The 16906-nt window shown below is 35.5% G+C and overlaps 1 protein-coding gene across 1 annotated transcript in view; it reads right to left on the bottom strand.

Annotated features, from left to right (window-relative positions):
- Positions 1–202: 202 nt before the first annotated feature.
- POT1 (protection of telomeres 1) overlaps positions 203–16906 on the bottom strand; it is a 97716-nt gene continuing 81012 nt past the window's right edge. The window contains exons 15-20 of the mRNA XM_047763242.1: positions 15169–15374; positions 11176–11311; positions 9301–9389; positions 7444–7535; positions 6696–6801; positions 203–4683 (exon numbers count right to left, since the gene is read on the bottom strand). Of these exons, the coding sequence (XP_047619198.1) occupies positions 4571–4683; positions 6696–6801; positions 7444–7535; positions 9301–9389; positions 11176–11311; positions 15169–15374 (742 nt within the window). The 3' untranslated portion in view covers positions 203–4570. The remainder of the gene's footprint in view (positions 4684–6695; positions 6802–7443; positions 7536–9300; positions 9390–11175; positions 11312–15168; positions 15375–16906) is intronic.

Below are 16906 nucleotides of genomic sequence, written 5' to 3'. Positions count from 1 at the left end.
TTCTATAAGAACTTTGCTCTCTAATGGAGGGCAAAAATCTGGTGAGCAATAGAGTTATATGTAAAGACAAATCAGCTTTTATCTGTGAGTTCATATTTCATAAAAGGAAAAAATCATCCTAAAGGTACAGGGGAAAAAAATAATGTAAATACCAGAGCTTCAGGGTTGTATATGAAAAGGTGCTTGTTTACAAACTACAAGATTTGATAGGATATTTTATTAATACATAAAGCTTTCAGTAAAAAATATGTTCCAAATCTTCAAAGTACTGTGAGTAGGTGAAATAAGAGAAACTTTTCACAGAAGTTGATAATGTCTTTCTTCGGTGGCTTATGGACAAGGTTGTCAAGTAAATTCCAACATACTACCCTGCAAAGTGAACTCAAAGCAGAGAATAAACGCAAACATGCGCTCAAGACACACGCTCACAGGAATACCAGCATGACTTTGTGGCCTAGATTTCAAGGGGAAAAAAAGAGACATTCATCAGGATGCTGCTATGGTCTAAAAATAGCAGAGGAGTCTCTGAACTATCCATGTTCCACCAATCAGCACATCTGAGGGAGAACTCCCATACGCACTGATGCATTACCCTTATCATTGTAATTGATGCCTAACACGTCTCTACCCATCAAATGCCATCCTGAATGGAAGGGGCATTAATCTCCATGCAAGATGATCATCACTTTGAAACCCTAAGTGATCTCAAATTTCCTAACAGCTTAAATCACAATACTGCAGGGAAAAATAATACATAGGACTACTGATTCATGTCCTGACTGCTGAAAGATATAATCTCACATACCTGAGCACACTGGTGACTTCTGATGCTATTTCCAAGTACCAGAGAGAAGAGAGGAAAGATCGCTCTGCCCAGATTTTGAGCCGCCTAGTTCTCCTTTTCCTGGAGTGGATGAAGGGATTTGACATGATCTGGAGACCCTGAGGGACAAACACAGGAAGAGATTTTTTTTTTATTTCCCCTAAAATTACGTTCTAGAACTTTAGCGTGACTCATCAGAGCCTTCACAGTGCCTGAATTTCCTAATGAAAAGCGTCACGGGAGGTGTTTTTCCTTCTTACATTAATGTAATTCTTTTCACAATGGGCTTTTCAAAGCATAAAAGAATATATCAAGACAGCTATGTCATGGCAGAGTCTTGACTTGTCTGAGGATGTCTGGACAGGCTTTCAAGATTCTGATCAACCTGAAAACCTTCAGGAGATATATGAGACCAGGTCGCAGGGGCTCCAGATTTATTTAAAGGGAAAATAACACCAGATAAAACACAGACTGAATACTACTACTATGAATAACTTTAAGATAATGAAGGCAACAAAACAGACAACATAAATACATTCTATAAAAATTTAAAATATCAAAATTGGCATGGTAAGAAACATAACACTTAAATAGACCCAATACCATTATAAAATTAGGAAGTGAAATAATCAGAGAATTCTCTACCAAAAAGTTACTTATGTTGTGTGATTACAAACAATTTTCTCCCTCTGTGTACTGACATAAAAAAAAAGTCTACAAAATGACAGAAGCAAGTTGCAGAAATATATTCACAGCATGATGCTATTTTTGAAAAAAAAAGTATATATAAGCATACTTACATGTTCTCAGGGAAGACAGTCTGGAAAAATTATACACCAAACTGTTAAAAGTGGTTTCCTCTGGGGGTTACTAGTTAAAGCAGGAATTAATTCAACCTTACATACTTAATGCCCTTTCAAATACTTACAAGTACATATTACTTTTATTTAAAAAAAATGCTGGATAAAAACAAAATTTGATGAAGCACATGGTCAAAATTCAAAACACTGAAAATAATCAGAATGTTGCACTTTATGAAAACTTCCAGAGAGTGTAGAAGAGAATTGGCTGGATTGAGAGTCACAATCAGTGACAAATGCATGCTTTGACTTCAGAAACAGCATGGCAGTCAGCTGGGGAGTGGGCAGGGGAAGATTTTGGTCCATTTCTGTGTGTGCATGTAGCCCAGGCACAGGATCTACACTGATTCGAAAACCAGGCAGCTGGTATTGTGTGAAGACTGCTTTCCCAGGTAGTCAGAGATTTATTCAGCTTCTTCTATTTTGCCATCACCAGTTTTTCTCTGTTCATTTAGAAACAACACCCAATGCGCAACGTGACCAGGGCAACAAAGAGACATGGGGAATGAGGCACTGCTTCTTGGCAGGTACAGGTCCCTCAGATAAAGCAGTATAATGAGGGTGGCTGCAGGAAAAGCCTGCGAGCAGTGCAGTTTGCATTATCACAACTTGATAAGGAAGAATCAACCTCCTCAGATCTTGTAAGACATGCACTCTCTTTCCATACATAACCGTGCAGGAGCGACAATCGGTAACATCTGAAACAATGGATGCTGAGGGGACTGAAACTGAGGAAGAGACTGGACACAAGCTACATTCTTAAATTTATGTAACTTTAAATCTGACAGGAAGATTCTACCACTAATCACAAGGACAACAAAGGGCACAGGGCTCAAATCTGGGCATAAAGAACTAGGGTCTAGTTGCTGCTCCAGAAATAGAATTGCCCTAAAATTTGGGTTTCCGATTTGGGTAAGGCACACACACCACCACTGGATAAACACTAGGGGTTGACGAACTCTTCTTGTTCAAAACAGAGAAGTTAGAAAACCAAACAAATGAGGACAATGTAGGGGTTTATTTAAAATAAAAACAAAACAAAGAAAAAGAGAAATCATGAAAATTCATAGGAAGAATTTTTAGGGAGGCTGACACAGTGCAGTGTCCCCTGCACCTCTTAACTCCTATTCTCCCAGAGGCTGGGTGCTTCCCTAAGAGAAAACGTCTCACTTTAGCATTCCTGGCATACCACGGATATGGAGACATACCTGTTCAATTATAGGGATCTTAAAAGTTCTGCCTTGAATATGTTTTGAACCAAGAGTGGACATCTCCAAAACAGCATCGTCAGTCTCTTTCACTGTCACAAACAAGCTGATAATTCAATAATGGGGGAGATGGGTAGTTAGGTCTGGAGATGTGCTAATATACTCAGGAACTAGAATTTAGTGTTACTATGAGCAGAGAAAATCCTGTTTGCCAGGAAGGTGTGAAAAAGTCTTTTGGTTAGAATAAGAGAACACATCATTGACTCTCTTTCCAATGTTACTTCAGATATTTAAGGCAGAACTCATTTGCAGGACACCCCATGATACTAGCTTTTGCTACAGAATCTTGATGTGGTCCATAGTGCAGCTTCTGAGCAGAGATTACCTGAATTCAAATGCTGGCTGGCACTGAATAATTTGTATGCGTTTAGTCAAGGCAACTCACCTATAAAGCCTCAGTTTTCTTCTCAGGAAAATGGTTGTTTTGAAACTAAAATATACATCAAGTGCTTACTTAGCACAGTACCTGGTATACAAACGGTCCTAAGTATCTGCAGTATTTACACACCTGCTTTGATTCTTCTCCTCAAATCATGCCTCAGCTCAATATAGGGCAAATAAATGAAAGAGTTGAAATGTGCGCATTTATTTATTCTTTACTTATATTGAACTAAGTAGATCTGTACCTCTCAGACTTTAGCAAATAACATACATAAATCTATACATATATACAAATATATAGAAGCATTTGCATAAAAATGAATATTCATGATTTTAAATTTGATGAATACTGTCAGGTAAAATGCCGACTATCATACTGAGTTAACCTCTCATACAGTGTTCAAGCTGAAATATATTTTACATAAGACTCTAACGAAAAGGGTTACATAAATAAGTCACTAACATTGCAAATCAGACCACTTGATTAAGCTGAGGTGGAAAAGAATAACTTATCACATCATGTGGTGAAACAAACACACACATAATTCCAGTCTGAAAAAAATGGGTTTAGCCTTAATTGGTCAATATCAGCCCTTAAAGGAGGCAATTCTGCCACTTCCACTTAAAGAAAAATCACTCTTTCCAGCACAGTGTAGCTCACTGAGACAAACACTTCTTCAAGGGGTACTTGTTTAAGCAGATCCTCTTGTATGAAAACAAAACAAAACAAATCCTTGTACCCAGTAAAAGTGGAAGATTTAAGGTAAAGACATTTTCTCATCTCATATACAGGCTAAAATAATCCACGCTACTGATATAAAAATCAGAACAGAAAAATTTTGAACCAACCAGGGATGGTATATGGCAGACAAATCAGTGACAGAGACATGGAAAAACCAACAGGGAAAGTGATTTTTAGGGTAGGGTAACAAAATACCTTCTCTTCAAGGACTGCAAAGAGTTAATGAAAATGCAGTCCTTACTTATTTGATGTCTCTCTTTTATATCCCTCATGGCCATCATATTGGACATTCTGTGCAACAGGAACATTTTTAACTTACAAGAGGGCGTTAAGATAACACAATGCCTATTTGTCAAAAAAGTTTTTAAGTACTGGTTAAAATGGAAAATAAACTATAGAGCTAAATTTTTATTCCATGTGTTATAACAATCTCATAGAAAATAGTAATGTTTTCTAAAATTACAGTATTTTACATATGCTAAGTTGAATGTCAAAATTAGATAAGATCTTCTGCAACTGTGGTGTCAAAAATCTGATAGCAAATTTGCTGCTCCGTTCCACTTGTGACATTATACGACTTGATGAAGCATTCCAACCATGGATATGCATCTACAAATCAAAAAAAGACAGGCTATTTAAGTATTAAAACTAAACAAATAACTCTGAAATATGTATTGAAGCATAATGCTAAGCTAGTGAAATTAACATATTTAATTTAGCTTGAAAAGTAAATAAATACACTCACCAAATTTAAAATCATCTGTTCTTCCACATATACACTGGATGCATGTTATTGTTTTGCAATTCTAATTTGAATTTTTTCCCAACAACCGGAAAAAGTAATTAAATGTGGGGTTTTCAAAATGTTTGATGGCAAAGGCAGTAATCCAAATCCCTTCCAACTTTTACTGCTTTGTTTTCTGCTGATTACTTACTGACCTCCCTTGTTCTGCTTTCTTTGGCTGACTGCAAAGAAACCAGCTACCCTTTCATGTATCTAGCTGAAACTCCCCCCAGGTACCAGGTACTGAGTCCAGGTAATGCTGGCAGCTACAGAGGCCATTTCCAAGCTTTGGTCATGAGCACAATAAATTTATAATTCCTAGAACAATCTGTTAATATTTCTTCAAGACTAAATCTGAAAGACATTTAATGGAGTGCTCAATACTGGCAAGTGTCAAGCAAGACAGGCAGTCTCCTACACGGCTGGTAGGACCATACATAGGCAAAAACTGTTCTGAAAAGCAATCTGGCAGTATGTATCAAAAGCCTACCAGCCTATGCCTTTAGATATGGCAGTTTTATTTCCAGAAATCCAACCAAAAGAATCCAAATAGCCAACAAAAATTGAAACTGAATCAAACAAAAGTGTATGTTAGACTTAGTTATGGATGTACAAAAACTATCTTTTTGGAATTGTTATAAAATGCAAAGATTGACTGGGGGGGAAAAGTCTGATTTTAAATAGCCCATATGGAGGAGTTCCCATTGTGGTATAGCAGAAACAAATCTGACTAGTATCATGAAGTTGCAGGTTCGATCCCTGGCCTGGCTCAGTGGGTTAAGGATCTGGCGTTGTCATGAGCTATGGTATAAGTTGCATACGTGTCTTGGATACTACACTGCTGTGGCTGTGGCGTAGGCTGGCAGCTACAGCTCCGATTTGACCCCTACCAGCATGGTAACCCCTATATACACCCGTATAGAGCCTGGTAACCTCTATATACTGTGAGTGCGGCCCTAAAAAGCCAAAAAAAAAAAAAAATTCATATGTCATGCCTGCAGCGCTAAAAAAGCATAAATAAAATAAAATAATAAATAACCCATAAAAGTTAAACTGACAACAGCTAAATCTGCAGCTGGTAAAATCTGTGACTGATAAAAAATTGTGTGAAGTCATCAAACTGTCTTAAAATGATTTAGATCTGCAAGTTTCAATGCAAAGAGAAATAATAGCAATAAAAGGAAAACTCAGTGGCAGTAGTTGTAATCAATACAATTTGACCTGGGCGTTTGGGGGTTTTTTGAGCACGAGCTACGAGTTCTCCTTGCTTGGTCCTACAGTTAACCTTTCTCTGCTCCAAAAAACGCCCCCAAAACAACAACAACAAAAATTTGACCTGAAGATGAGCTGATGAATCACAAATGTAACACAGAAAACAACTAAAGCTGACAAAAATATTAAGTAAAATAAAAACATCTAAAACCTGAAACTAGTTTATACTGAATAGACAATTTATCCATGGATTAAACTAGCTAAACAGAGATTATTATAGGAAATTTTTCTTATTAAAATTTCATCCCTGTTGATTTAATTTCAACTATAATGTCTGTATGCATAAACAGTATCAAATTGCATGTGATCAAAACTGCCTCCCCCTGTTAGATTCAAAATATTAAAAAAACTTTCCAATTCAGGAATTATGATTCGCACCAATTTTATCCCTCCACTGTCTTCATCAATAGGTAGATCACACAGTATAACCAAGCAGTCACTACTTAGTAGTTTATTTGGATTCATATTTCCATGTATTTATACCTCTAAAAGTCCACACATTAGTCACAGGCTAGGTGCTATTCAAGAAAAAGATGAACGGGATTGTTAAAATATTACTGCCTACCAATTTTTGCTCCTGTAGGACAAAACATATCCATAATCATATCCATAATTTCCTGAAGGTTATCACTGAGTAGGACTTCTGATGCTGGAATCTGGAAGAATTTTTCCTTAAAATAAAAGAAGAAACAAGGAAAAAACAAGAAAGAAAGAAATAATATTTATTGTCTTCAGAAATTATCATTAATATGAAAGTATGTGAATATTATCTAATTCAAATAATTTAGATGATTTAACCCTACAAAGATTGTAGAATTCATAAACTACAGTGCTAAACTCTAAAATCTGATTTACTACTTTAATCTAAAGACAGCTTTGATTTTTTTAAATGATTTTTATTTTTTCCATTATAGTTGATTTAGTGTTCTGTCAATTTTCTGCTGTACAGCAAAGTGACCCTATCACACATACATATACACATTGTTTTTCTCATATTATCCTCCATTGTGATCCATCATAAGTGACCAGATATAGTTCCCAGTGCTATACAGCAGGATCTCACTGCTTATCCATTCCAAAGGCAATAGTTTGCATCTATTAATCCCAGATTCCCAGTCCATTCCCTTCCCCTCCTCCTTGGCAACCACAAGTCAAGCTGTGAGATATATACATAAAACTCAGTTAAACTGTTTTAGACTTAACAGTAAGAATACTGATTAGAATATAGTGAGGCTTACTTCTCTCTTGACAGCACATATATTGACAGTAAAACAAATGCATAAGTGTTAAGTTTACAAGTTAGGTTTACTTACAGAATCCATGAGATAAGCTTCCAGTACTCCTGTTCCATCGTCAAGAGTAAATGTCATCACAAACACATGTTGTAGGGGTACAATACCCAGTACTAATGAAGGAAAAAAGTTGAAACCATATGAATTTCCTATTCTTTATAATCAAAGTAAATAAAAAATTATTTAATATTATGTACCTGTTAATTTTGTTTACTAAATTTAAGAGAGTTAAAAATAACCTCTACATGTATTTTTTGTTCTCTAATACCAATATATTAAGGTCATTTTCAAAGGGTCATTTTGGAACATTATACAACGTCTGTGTAGGGACAATGAGTCATGGACAATTGCATCTTTTTGTGGAATCCATATTCAAATAGGACTAACAAAAGAGGCAAGCAAGAAGAATTAATTAGGGCATACGGAAATGAATTAGGGCATACAGACATGAGAAAAATTGTTAATACAGAGGAATTGATTTTTAAGATCCAAAAGGTCTCAACAGGCATAAACTGTGAGCTAAAACCAAGAAGGATAAAACCTACCCTGAGGGACCACACAAGCAAACAAAGAGCTATATTAAGAACAGATTGAGGAAACCAAACTTGAAGTACCCAGCAAGAAGCTCAGGAAAAAATAACCTGGAATTTCACTGGACCACAAGAAAAAAATGAGTTAGCAGTATCAATAGAGGTGTATTAAAAGAAAAAGAAAACAAAGGCAAATATACAAGTATCTATATAATAAAAATTTTAGGCATGTAAGAGCAGTGTCCAATTTTAGGGGAATAAAGGATTTCTTCATATTTTATACTGGCCAACGTCTTCAAGCCTGTCTCCAGCACTGAGTGCCAAACTTTGAGAAGAGTATTGATAAAATGGAATGTTTATTGAAGAGGAGAAATAAAACAGTAAGGAATGAGGGAAAGTACCAAAGGAAGTGAGGGCACCTGCTTGGAGAAATAAAGACACAATGAAGGCTTGACAGATTTTCTTCAAATGTACAGTCTGTTGATCCTATAGAACTGGAAACAGATGCGCTCTAATTCTACCAGATAGAATGTGGCCCAGTTAAAATGATAGGTTAAAATGATTCTGCCTCAATTTTAAGTACTGTTATCATTAAGAGATATATTACTTTACCACATAATGAGTTCCCACTCACCGAAGAGTTTTAAGCCAAAGCTGGATGACCACAGTTAATAATGTGATATAAAAGGAAACCTGCTATTCCAGCTAAAGACTTGTATTGGGTAAAATTATAATAGCTATCTCCAAAACTCTTTTAAAACCCAAAATACTATGAAATGGAGAGATTTTTCACAAGTTGTATTTACAATTAATGATTAATACTAAAATTACTGAATATTAAAATGTAATAATCAAAAATATTTAAATAATAAAAATATTAAAAATGTAATAATTTAAAAAGTTTTCAAGTATTTTAAACATTTACTTTTTTGTCTTTTTTGTCATTAAATTTTAGGGCCACACTCATGGCATGTGGAAGTTCCCAGGCTAGGGATCTAATCGCAGCTGTAGCTGCTGCAGCAACGCCATAGCTGAGCCGCGTCTACAACCTACGCCACAGCTCACAGCAATGCCAGATCCTTCACCCACTGAGCAAGGCCAGGGATTGAACCTGCATCCTCATGGATACTAGTTGGGTTCGTTAACCATTGAGCCACAATGGGAACTCCTAAACAGCTACTTTACACTTTTGTTGTGACCACGCTGAATAGTTTTGCTTAAGAAAAATTAAACTTTATTTAGCTCAGCCTTTGCTTTGGTTTTGCTATATCTGCAAATATTGAAATATAATCAATGAGATCACTTTAGACAAAGACAATTTCAATCAAAGGACAGAATCTTAGCTAACCTTCTGCCACAGAAGAAGGAATCCACGTTGTTTTATCAGCCAAGGAATTTAGATTTTGAATTGATCTCAAATGAGAACACTGTTTACATCTGAAATTAATGAAAACATTAACTTATAATTATTACAACTCATTTAATTATTATAATATTTTTGATCTTCAAGCATGCATAGTTTAAAAAGTATATTAGTAAACAAAAGACCATTGCATCTCCTGTATTAAAATATGTATATTACAAACAGAATTATTAAAAAATGAGCTTCTTACAATAGAAGCAATCAAAAAACAGTATGGTTCAGAATAAATAACTCTAAATTGACAACAAAAGAGGTTCCAGGTGAAGACTGTTCATTAATTTGGCTAATTCCCTTATTTGGTAAAACTAGAAAGTTTAAAGATACAACTTCTAAAGACTGGTCCCATTTTACAGCTCTGTCAACAATATGTAATCACCAAGGTCTTAAATTTATAAATAGAGCCAACAGGAGAAAGTTATTCCAACTAAAGAAGTCAGTACTAGCACATATTTAAAGTTCACAATTCATGATGCCTAATACTACAGTTACCCTTTGTAATACAAATCAATCTAAAACTACACAATGTACTAAAATTGCACATTATTTAGTATAGGCATTTTGCTTTGCTTACAAACAAATTTTAAGTACAAGCAATTTACTTTTTATTATATATATTAATATCTAGATGTTGATAAGAAAATAAGTGTGGATAAAGTATCAATCTATACTTAAATAAAAAAAGAATTAACTATAACAAAAAAGGAAAGAAAATAAGCTTGAATAAAAATAGAAAAATCAACATTCAAAAGGTTCATGAGTACTTGCAATCTGAGGAAAAATAGATGGTAACTATATTACATGTCACCCCCTTCCACTCCTCAAATACACAAAAGTTGTAAGAGAAAAGAGGGTAACTGAATGAGGAGTATTGTTGCCTTAAAAAAAGGCTGCGATAAAACTTTACTGATAAAGCAAGTATACAAACTACAAAAATTAACGACAAACTAAAAGTTAAGGGCATAAGTAGAAATTAGAGAATTCATTACATCCAAAGTAAAAAAAAAGAGGAAAAGGAGAAAAATAGTAACACTTTTATAAATTAATCCAAAAGAAGACTGGAGAAAGAAATAAAAATAATAACCAAAAAGAGAAGGGCAGCAATAATAGTGGGGTAAGTGGAAAACAAGATGAAATGTAGAAATAAAACCTAAATATTTCAAAATTAACATATTTTAAACTCACTTATTTTAAAAAACTAAACTTAGCAATCATAGTCAGAGATTTCAGGATTACAGTATGAAATTTTCAACGGAAATCAAGACTTACACATTATAACAATGAGTACCACAGCTACGAATTTAGGAGTAGAAGCGGGAGCGGGTTGGTATGACAAGATGTAATCTACAATCCAAGGTTTCGCAAAGCAGAGCACTTCCAGGGTGAATGCCCCCAGCAAGGGGAAACAGAGATTCTATCCATACTGCCTCCTTCCAAACCTATACATCAGTGTCTAGTTCCTAATATATCCTGACATCTTCAAACTTCTCGGTGGCAATTAATTTATCACTTTGTGGCACAAAAATTCTGGAATTCAATCACTTAAGTTTTACTATAATGTGGCTCTGAAACTTTCTCTGAACTAATATGTAAATTCTTATGAAAGAAAGCAAATGAATATTAGCCTTTGGGGCAGACTTAGACCTAGCGCGTTGCAGGCACTCAATATACATGCTATCCAAAGAACAGGTATATGTCAAAAAACCTAGTACATATAAATTGGTACTCAATAACTACTCATTGAATATATAGTAACAACCAAGAAAAACAAAATTCCAAAAATTCTCATTATTGAAACCATACCCATAATGATGTATTTTTCCTTGTATAAGGAATGGTGCTGAAAGGTCGAGGAGTTCCAGGTCTTCATGGCCAGATCTCACAGGAATTACACTATGAAACTTCTTTGAGAGTTTACAGACTTCACTGAGTGTACCTCCTATTAAAAGAGAATAAGTAAACCCTTCAAGTAGTACAAATGTGAAGTTGGCAGCATCGAGCAACTACTGCATAACACATGAGGTCTAGTAAAAGACTTAAAGGGACTGACAGAAAAAGACAATGAATGTGATGAATTTAATATACTTCTACATTTATTGTTAAAAATAGTAACTTGTAAACTTAGGATCCTATTGATTAAAGAAACCACTGAGCAAAAATGCTGAGACTTGGGCAAGACATAAGGTTTGCAAAATATTAACCATCTTTTAAAATCTATACAAATCCCTCTTTATGCCAGGAACACTTTGGTTCAAATGATCTAGAAAAAAATAAGGTGAGAGCCAAAATATGGGAGGATTCTCATCATTAAATTTTGTACATACTATTAATGTCGATGCAAATTTGAGTTTGAAACAAATCTTTTTAGTTTAATACAGAATTTAAATAGAAATGCAAATAGTTCATGTAATATGAACTCACATATACTGTTCGTTCATTTTTCCTATGAAAATCATCACACTTACCCTAATGTTATGATAGGGTGGGCATTAAAACTATTACACTGGGAGTTCCCGTTGTGGCTCAGTGGGATACGAACCCAACTAGTATCCATGAGGATGCAGGTTCGATCCCTGGCCTCACTCAGGGGGTTAAGTATCTAGCATTGCTGTGAGCTGAGGTGCAGGTCACAGACATGGCTTGCGTTCCGCGTTGCTGTGGCTGTGGTGTAGGCCAGCAGCTGCAGCTCTGATTCAGCCCCTAGCCTGTGAACTCCATATGTCACAGGTGTGGCCCTAAAAACCAAAATAAAATGAAACTATTATGCTCGCTGAGAAGGAAGAGTATCCTCAATGGTGCACCACTATTAGAAGGCAGCTTTGTCTATGATACCTCAAACCTACTGGTACCTTGTGTAGTGTACTTTTCAATCAGATTGATAATTCTTCCTCTCTGGGGAAAGAGAATATGATTTATAAAAATACTTCTCTGTATTTCCTCAAATTTGTGTAAAATTTGTAATGTTAAAATTCAACTGTGAGGGGGAAGCATTTCTGGCATAGCAGAGTCAGAATGTCCAAAAATACACTTTTCTATAACAGCAAAAAGAACATTGGCAAAAATGGTCAAATTCAACTTTTTCAGAACTCTAGAAATTAACCAATGCTTGCAGCAATTGAAGGAGTGTTTATTAAAAAAAAAATGTGGATATATCTTGGTAAGAACAGCAAGCTTGCCGGCTCCTCTTTCCATAGCTCTGTGATAGCTGGAAACCACAGTTCTGCCATGTTGCACTATAGTTACAACCATAGTCTATACTTAGAGTTATAATATTCAGAAACAAGACAAAATAAAAACAGCTTACATTCTGATGAAACCCTTTTAAAGTGCTTGCTTTCATTTGACTTTACAAAAAGAGCTCTGTCTGTAAAGTAAAATGCTATTACTTCGGATGTACTTACAAGTTCAATAAATATTTACTTGAGAACCAGTTACATGCCAGGTATACCACTCTAGATTCTGCAGGTACTTAGATTAAAATTAAAATAACATGTATCCTGACCTTAGGGAGCTAACATTCTAATAAGGAAATAAATCTATAAAGAGACAGATGTAACACAAACATAATACAAGAGGAAACCTGCTCTGCTAGACATTCATACAGTATGTAATAAGAAACACTCAAATCCGCCTGATGAATCAGTGTTTGATGCATGTAGGTGGTCATTAAATATTTCATATGAATTTCTGAATAAAGGGAATTATTGAGTTTACTTCTGAAGATGTATTAGAGCAGAATTTCTCAAGAGGATAGCCATGGAATGGCAAAAAGGCACAGAGAAATGTACTAGATTTAGAAGATGTGGCTGGAGAGGGATGGGAGCTGAGGATCAGGAGGACAGGAGACTGAAAGTTTGAAGGATGACTGGTAATTGAAGACAGGATTAGGAGTTAAGGGGAGTTCTTCATTTAAGCTCCTCTGGACACTCAAGGCCAACTGAGTTGGCTGCAACACAGAACCCTGTGGGACGCAACACAGCAGAGAAGGCCCTGAAGGCACATTTGACATCCTCTAAGTCGGCCCTACAAGGACAGTTCTTCTGAAGCTTGATAGAGCATATAAACCGTCCCACTCCGTATGTGCACGCACACATGTTTGTGCATCTTTCTGTTTTTATATCTATCTCCTGGTAGAGATTAAAATATTGCTGATGGAATAAGATATCACATGTCACTCCCCAAAGTGGCCAAGTTTTTTTTTAAAGCAGTAGTATATTATGATGAGGGTAGAGAAACAGATCATCCCACACTCTGTTAAAGCACAGGCACACTGTGATGCCTTCACTGGAAAGTAACTGGGAGACAATTCTTTAATTCCTTGTACCCCCATAATTATACTTTATTCCGGGGGAAATAAAGTCTATCACAGTTACTATGTCAAAAAGCAGGAAACAATTCAGTTTCACCACTTACTACCTACACTGGGGAAGACACTTATCTTCTCTGTGGTCTATTTCCTCATGTATAGAAAACAATTTATAAGTGTACTAACTTCACAGGATTGCTGGGATGATTAAATGAATATATAGAAATTACAGTATGCTATAAATGTATTAAAACAAGAGATGTTCATATAAATAATACCAGTGTTGGTGTTCCTGTCATGGCACAGTGATTAACGAATCCAACTAGGAACTATGAGGTTGCGGGTTCAATCCTTAGCCTTGCTCAGTGGGTTAAGGATCCGGCATTGCCGTGAGCTGTGGTGTAGGTTGCAGACGTGGCTTGGATCCCGTGTTGCTGTGGCTCTGGCGTAGGCCGGCAGCAACAGCTCCGATTTGACCCCACGCCTGGGAACCTCCATATGCTGCAGGAGCAGCCCTAGAAAAGATGAAAAAAAAAAAATACCAGTGTTTACAGACGTTATTTTCTATAATGATTATACGTTATTTTCTAAAATGATTATGTGTTACTTTTATAAACAGAAAAATGTCAGTAATAAAAATTGTAATTTACTAGAATAAAGATCAGGGAGTTCCCGTTGTGGCTCCGTGGTTAATGAATCCGACTAGGAACCATGAGGTTGTGGGTTCGATCCCTGCCCTTGCCCAGTGGGTTAAGGATCAGGCGTTACCGTTACCATGGTGTAGGTCAAAGACATGGCTCGGATCCTTCATTGCTGTGGCTCTGGTGTAGGCTAGCGGCTATAGCTCCAATTAGGCCCCAGCCTGAGAACCTCCATATGCTGCAAGAGCAGTCTTAGAAAAGGCAAAAAGGCAAAAAAAAAAAAGATAAGTTCATTCACAAGACGAAAATAAGATTTCCTTAATGTAAAATATTAGATGAAAATAAGACAAAAGTAAAAAAGAAATGCAAAAATAAATTTGACTCGAAGTTCCATTCTTTAAAATATGTCAAGTTATCTCTACTTCTTTTAAGTGTCCTGTCCTTGATTTACTATCAACAGGTGATTTTCATTCTATTTTTATGAAACAAGAGTGACATCCAGAGGCCAAGATAATGGCAACTGTACATAACAAGCAGTTTCTTGAATATCATTCAGCTCAATGACCACCTTGGATCTCATTAAGATTACACGTAGGAACCCAACAAGATGGGCAAATGCATATACTTGCATTTAATGTATAATTTCAAAATGTCATTCAGATAAATGTGTATATATATATGTATGCATTTTAATCCAGTTGTTATATATACGACATTATTTGAAATTTAAATTAACAATATTATGACTTTGTATGTCCTAGGTTGCGCCAAATATATTTAACAATAATGAATCAGGTAATCAATAAGCAAAAGCAGTAATCTAATAAAACCATAACTTCAATATCATACCTTCTATCAAAATTAGACAATCATTTGACAGTGGGAGAATACCATTGTTTTTCACGAAATGAATTGCTACTTTTCGTTCTCCTTGATCTTTAGTGGTCCAGATTTTCGAATCATATAGTGATGTGTTTTGTAGTTTAGTATCTGGGGTTTTGTTTGCACCCTCTTGCAAAATTATATCCAAATCGCCCTCATGTGGAACTTCTTGCCTACAATCATCGACAATAAAATAAGACAAAAACAACTGTTATGAGCTTGGAAAGTCAAACTTAGCAAGTTATCCAATAAAAAAAAAATTGTTTACATGCTTATGAGCCAGCTACTTATTTTTAAAATATGGATATAAACTCACTTTGCACATTAAATGACTCTTATTCAATAGAAAGATATTTGATGATATTTCACATCTCTAGTTAGATCTATATCACAATTACATTAACCACCAGCAATTTCCTTGCCTAACTGTGTGATACAAAAAGGTTACTTATAATTATTTCCAGCAACAAACTGTTCTCCCGGGAAGGATGCTAAACTTCCCAGCAGGGGGTCCCCATCTTTCCTCCAGCTAAATATCTACTTACCACTTAAGTAATCTCACTTTTACATGATACCTACTCTACCAACCAACATTCCTTTTGACTCCTTTTACTCTAGAACAATATTTTTTAAAAGTAATGTGGCAAAGTACAATACAGTAGATATGGCATAAGTGGAATCGAAAGGTCTATATCCCCTTGTTCTGGTTCTGTCACCAATCAGCTTTGTAATTTTAGATAAAACCTCTTAATCTTTCTGAGATGATTTCCTTATTTGTTAAAAAAATGATCATAGAGGGTGATATTGTTTGGCAAAGCTACATGATTTTACAGAATTTTACCAAGTATAATTTTACGATACTTTAAGAACCATCTAAAATCTGTACTTATATTTTAATTCCAACTACCATTTCAAGCCCAAATGGACAGAAGATGGTCCCCCATTGTATTTATTTATTTATTTATTTATTTTGTCTTTTTACGGCCGCATCCGCAGCATATGGAGGTTCCCAGGCTAGGGATCCAATCAGCTGTAGCTGCCAGCCTACGCCACAGTCACAGCAAAGCGAGAGCCCAGCTGTGTCTGCAACCTACGCACAGCTCATGGCAACGACAGATCTTTGACTCACTGAGCCAGGCCAGGGATTGAACTCGTGTCTTCAGGGATGCTAGTTAGGTTGGTTAACCACCGAGCCATGACGGGAACTCTGGTCTCCCATTTTATAGATTTGATGATCAAAAATCTCCACAAACAGTATTATATTTTGAGGGGAAAGTATGTGTATATTAGTGCATTCAGCACACACGCAATGTACACACAAATATAATGCAGATGTTTGTACATTTACATATTATATACAGAGAGGGCGGAGAGTCAAACTGCATAAAAAAGAGAAAGGATTATAGATGATTTTGAGAATATGTCTTGAGCTAATAAGTACATACTCATTCTAATGTCTTATAATTTATTTACTTATATAACAACTGATGTTGAGAATAAAGACAATGAGGAACTGCGAAATCCTCCATTACCAACAAAAGTTTCAAATATGTTCACTATATTGTAGCTATTAAGCAGGACAGAAATATTTCCAACACAGCTTTCTATATTGCTTAACTAGAAATTTCAACTAACCAGAAATCTCTTCTATTTAAAAATTTTAGTTAATAATGGTTTACTTTCAAGATTTTTTGTGACAAATGAA

Source organism: Phacochoerus africanus, chromosome 16 (genome assembly GCF_016906955.1).
Source record: "Phacochoerus africanus isolate WHEZ1 chromosome 16, ROS_Pafr_v1, whole genome shotgun sequence".
Lineage (NCBI taxonomy): Eukaryota > Metazoa > Chordata > Mammalia > Artiodactyla > Suidae > Phacochoerus > Phacochoerus africanus.
This window is presented reverse-complemented; position numbering and strand designations above follow the sequence as displayed.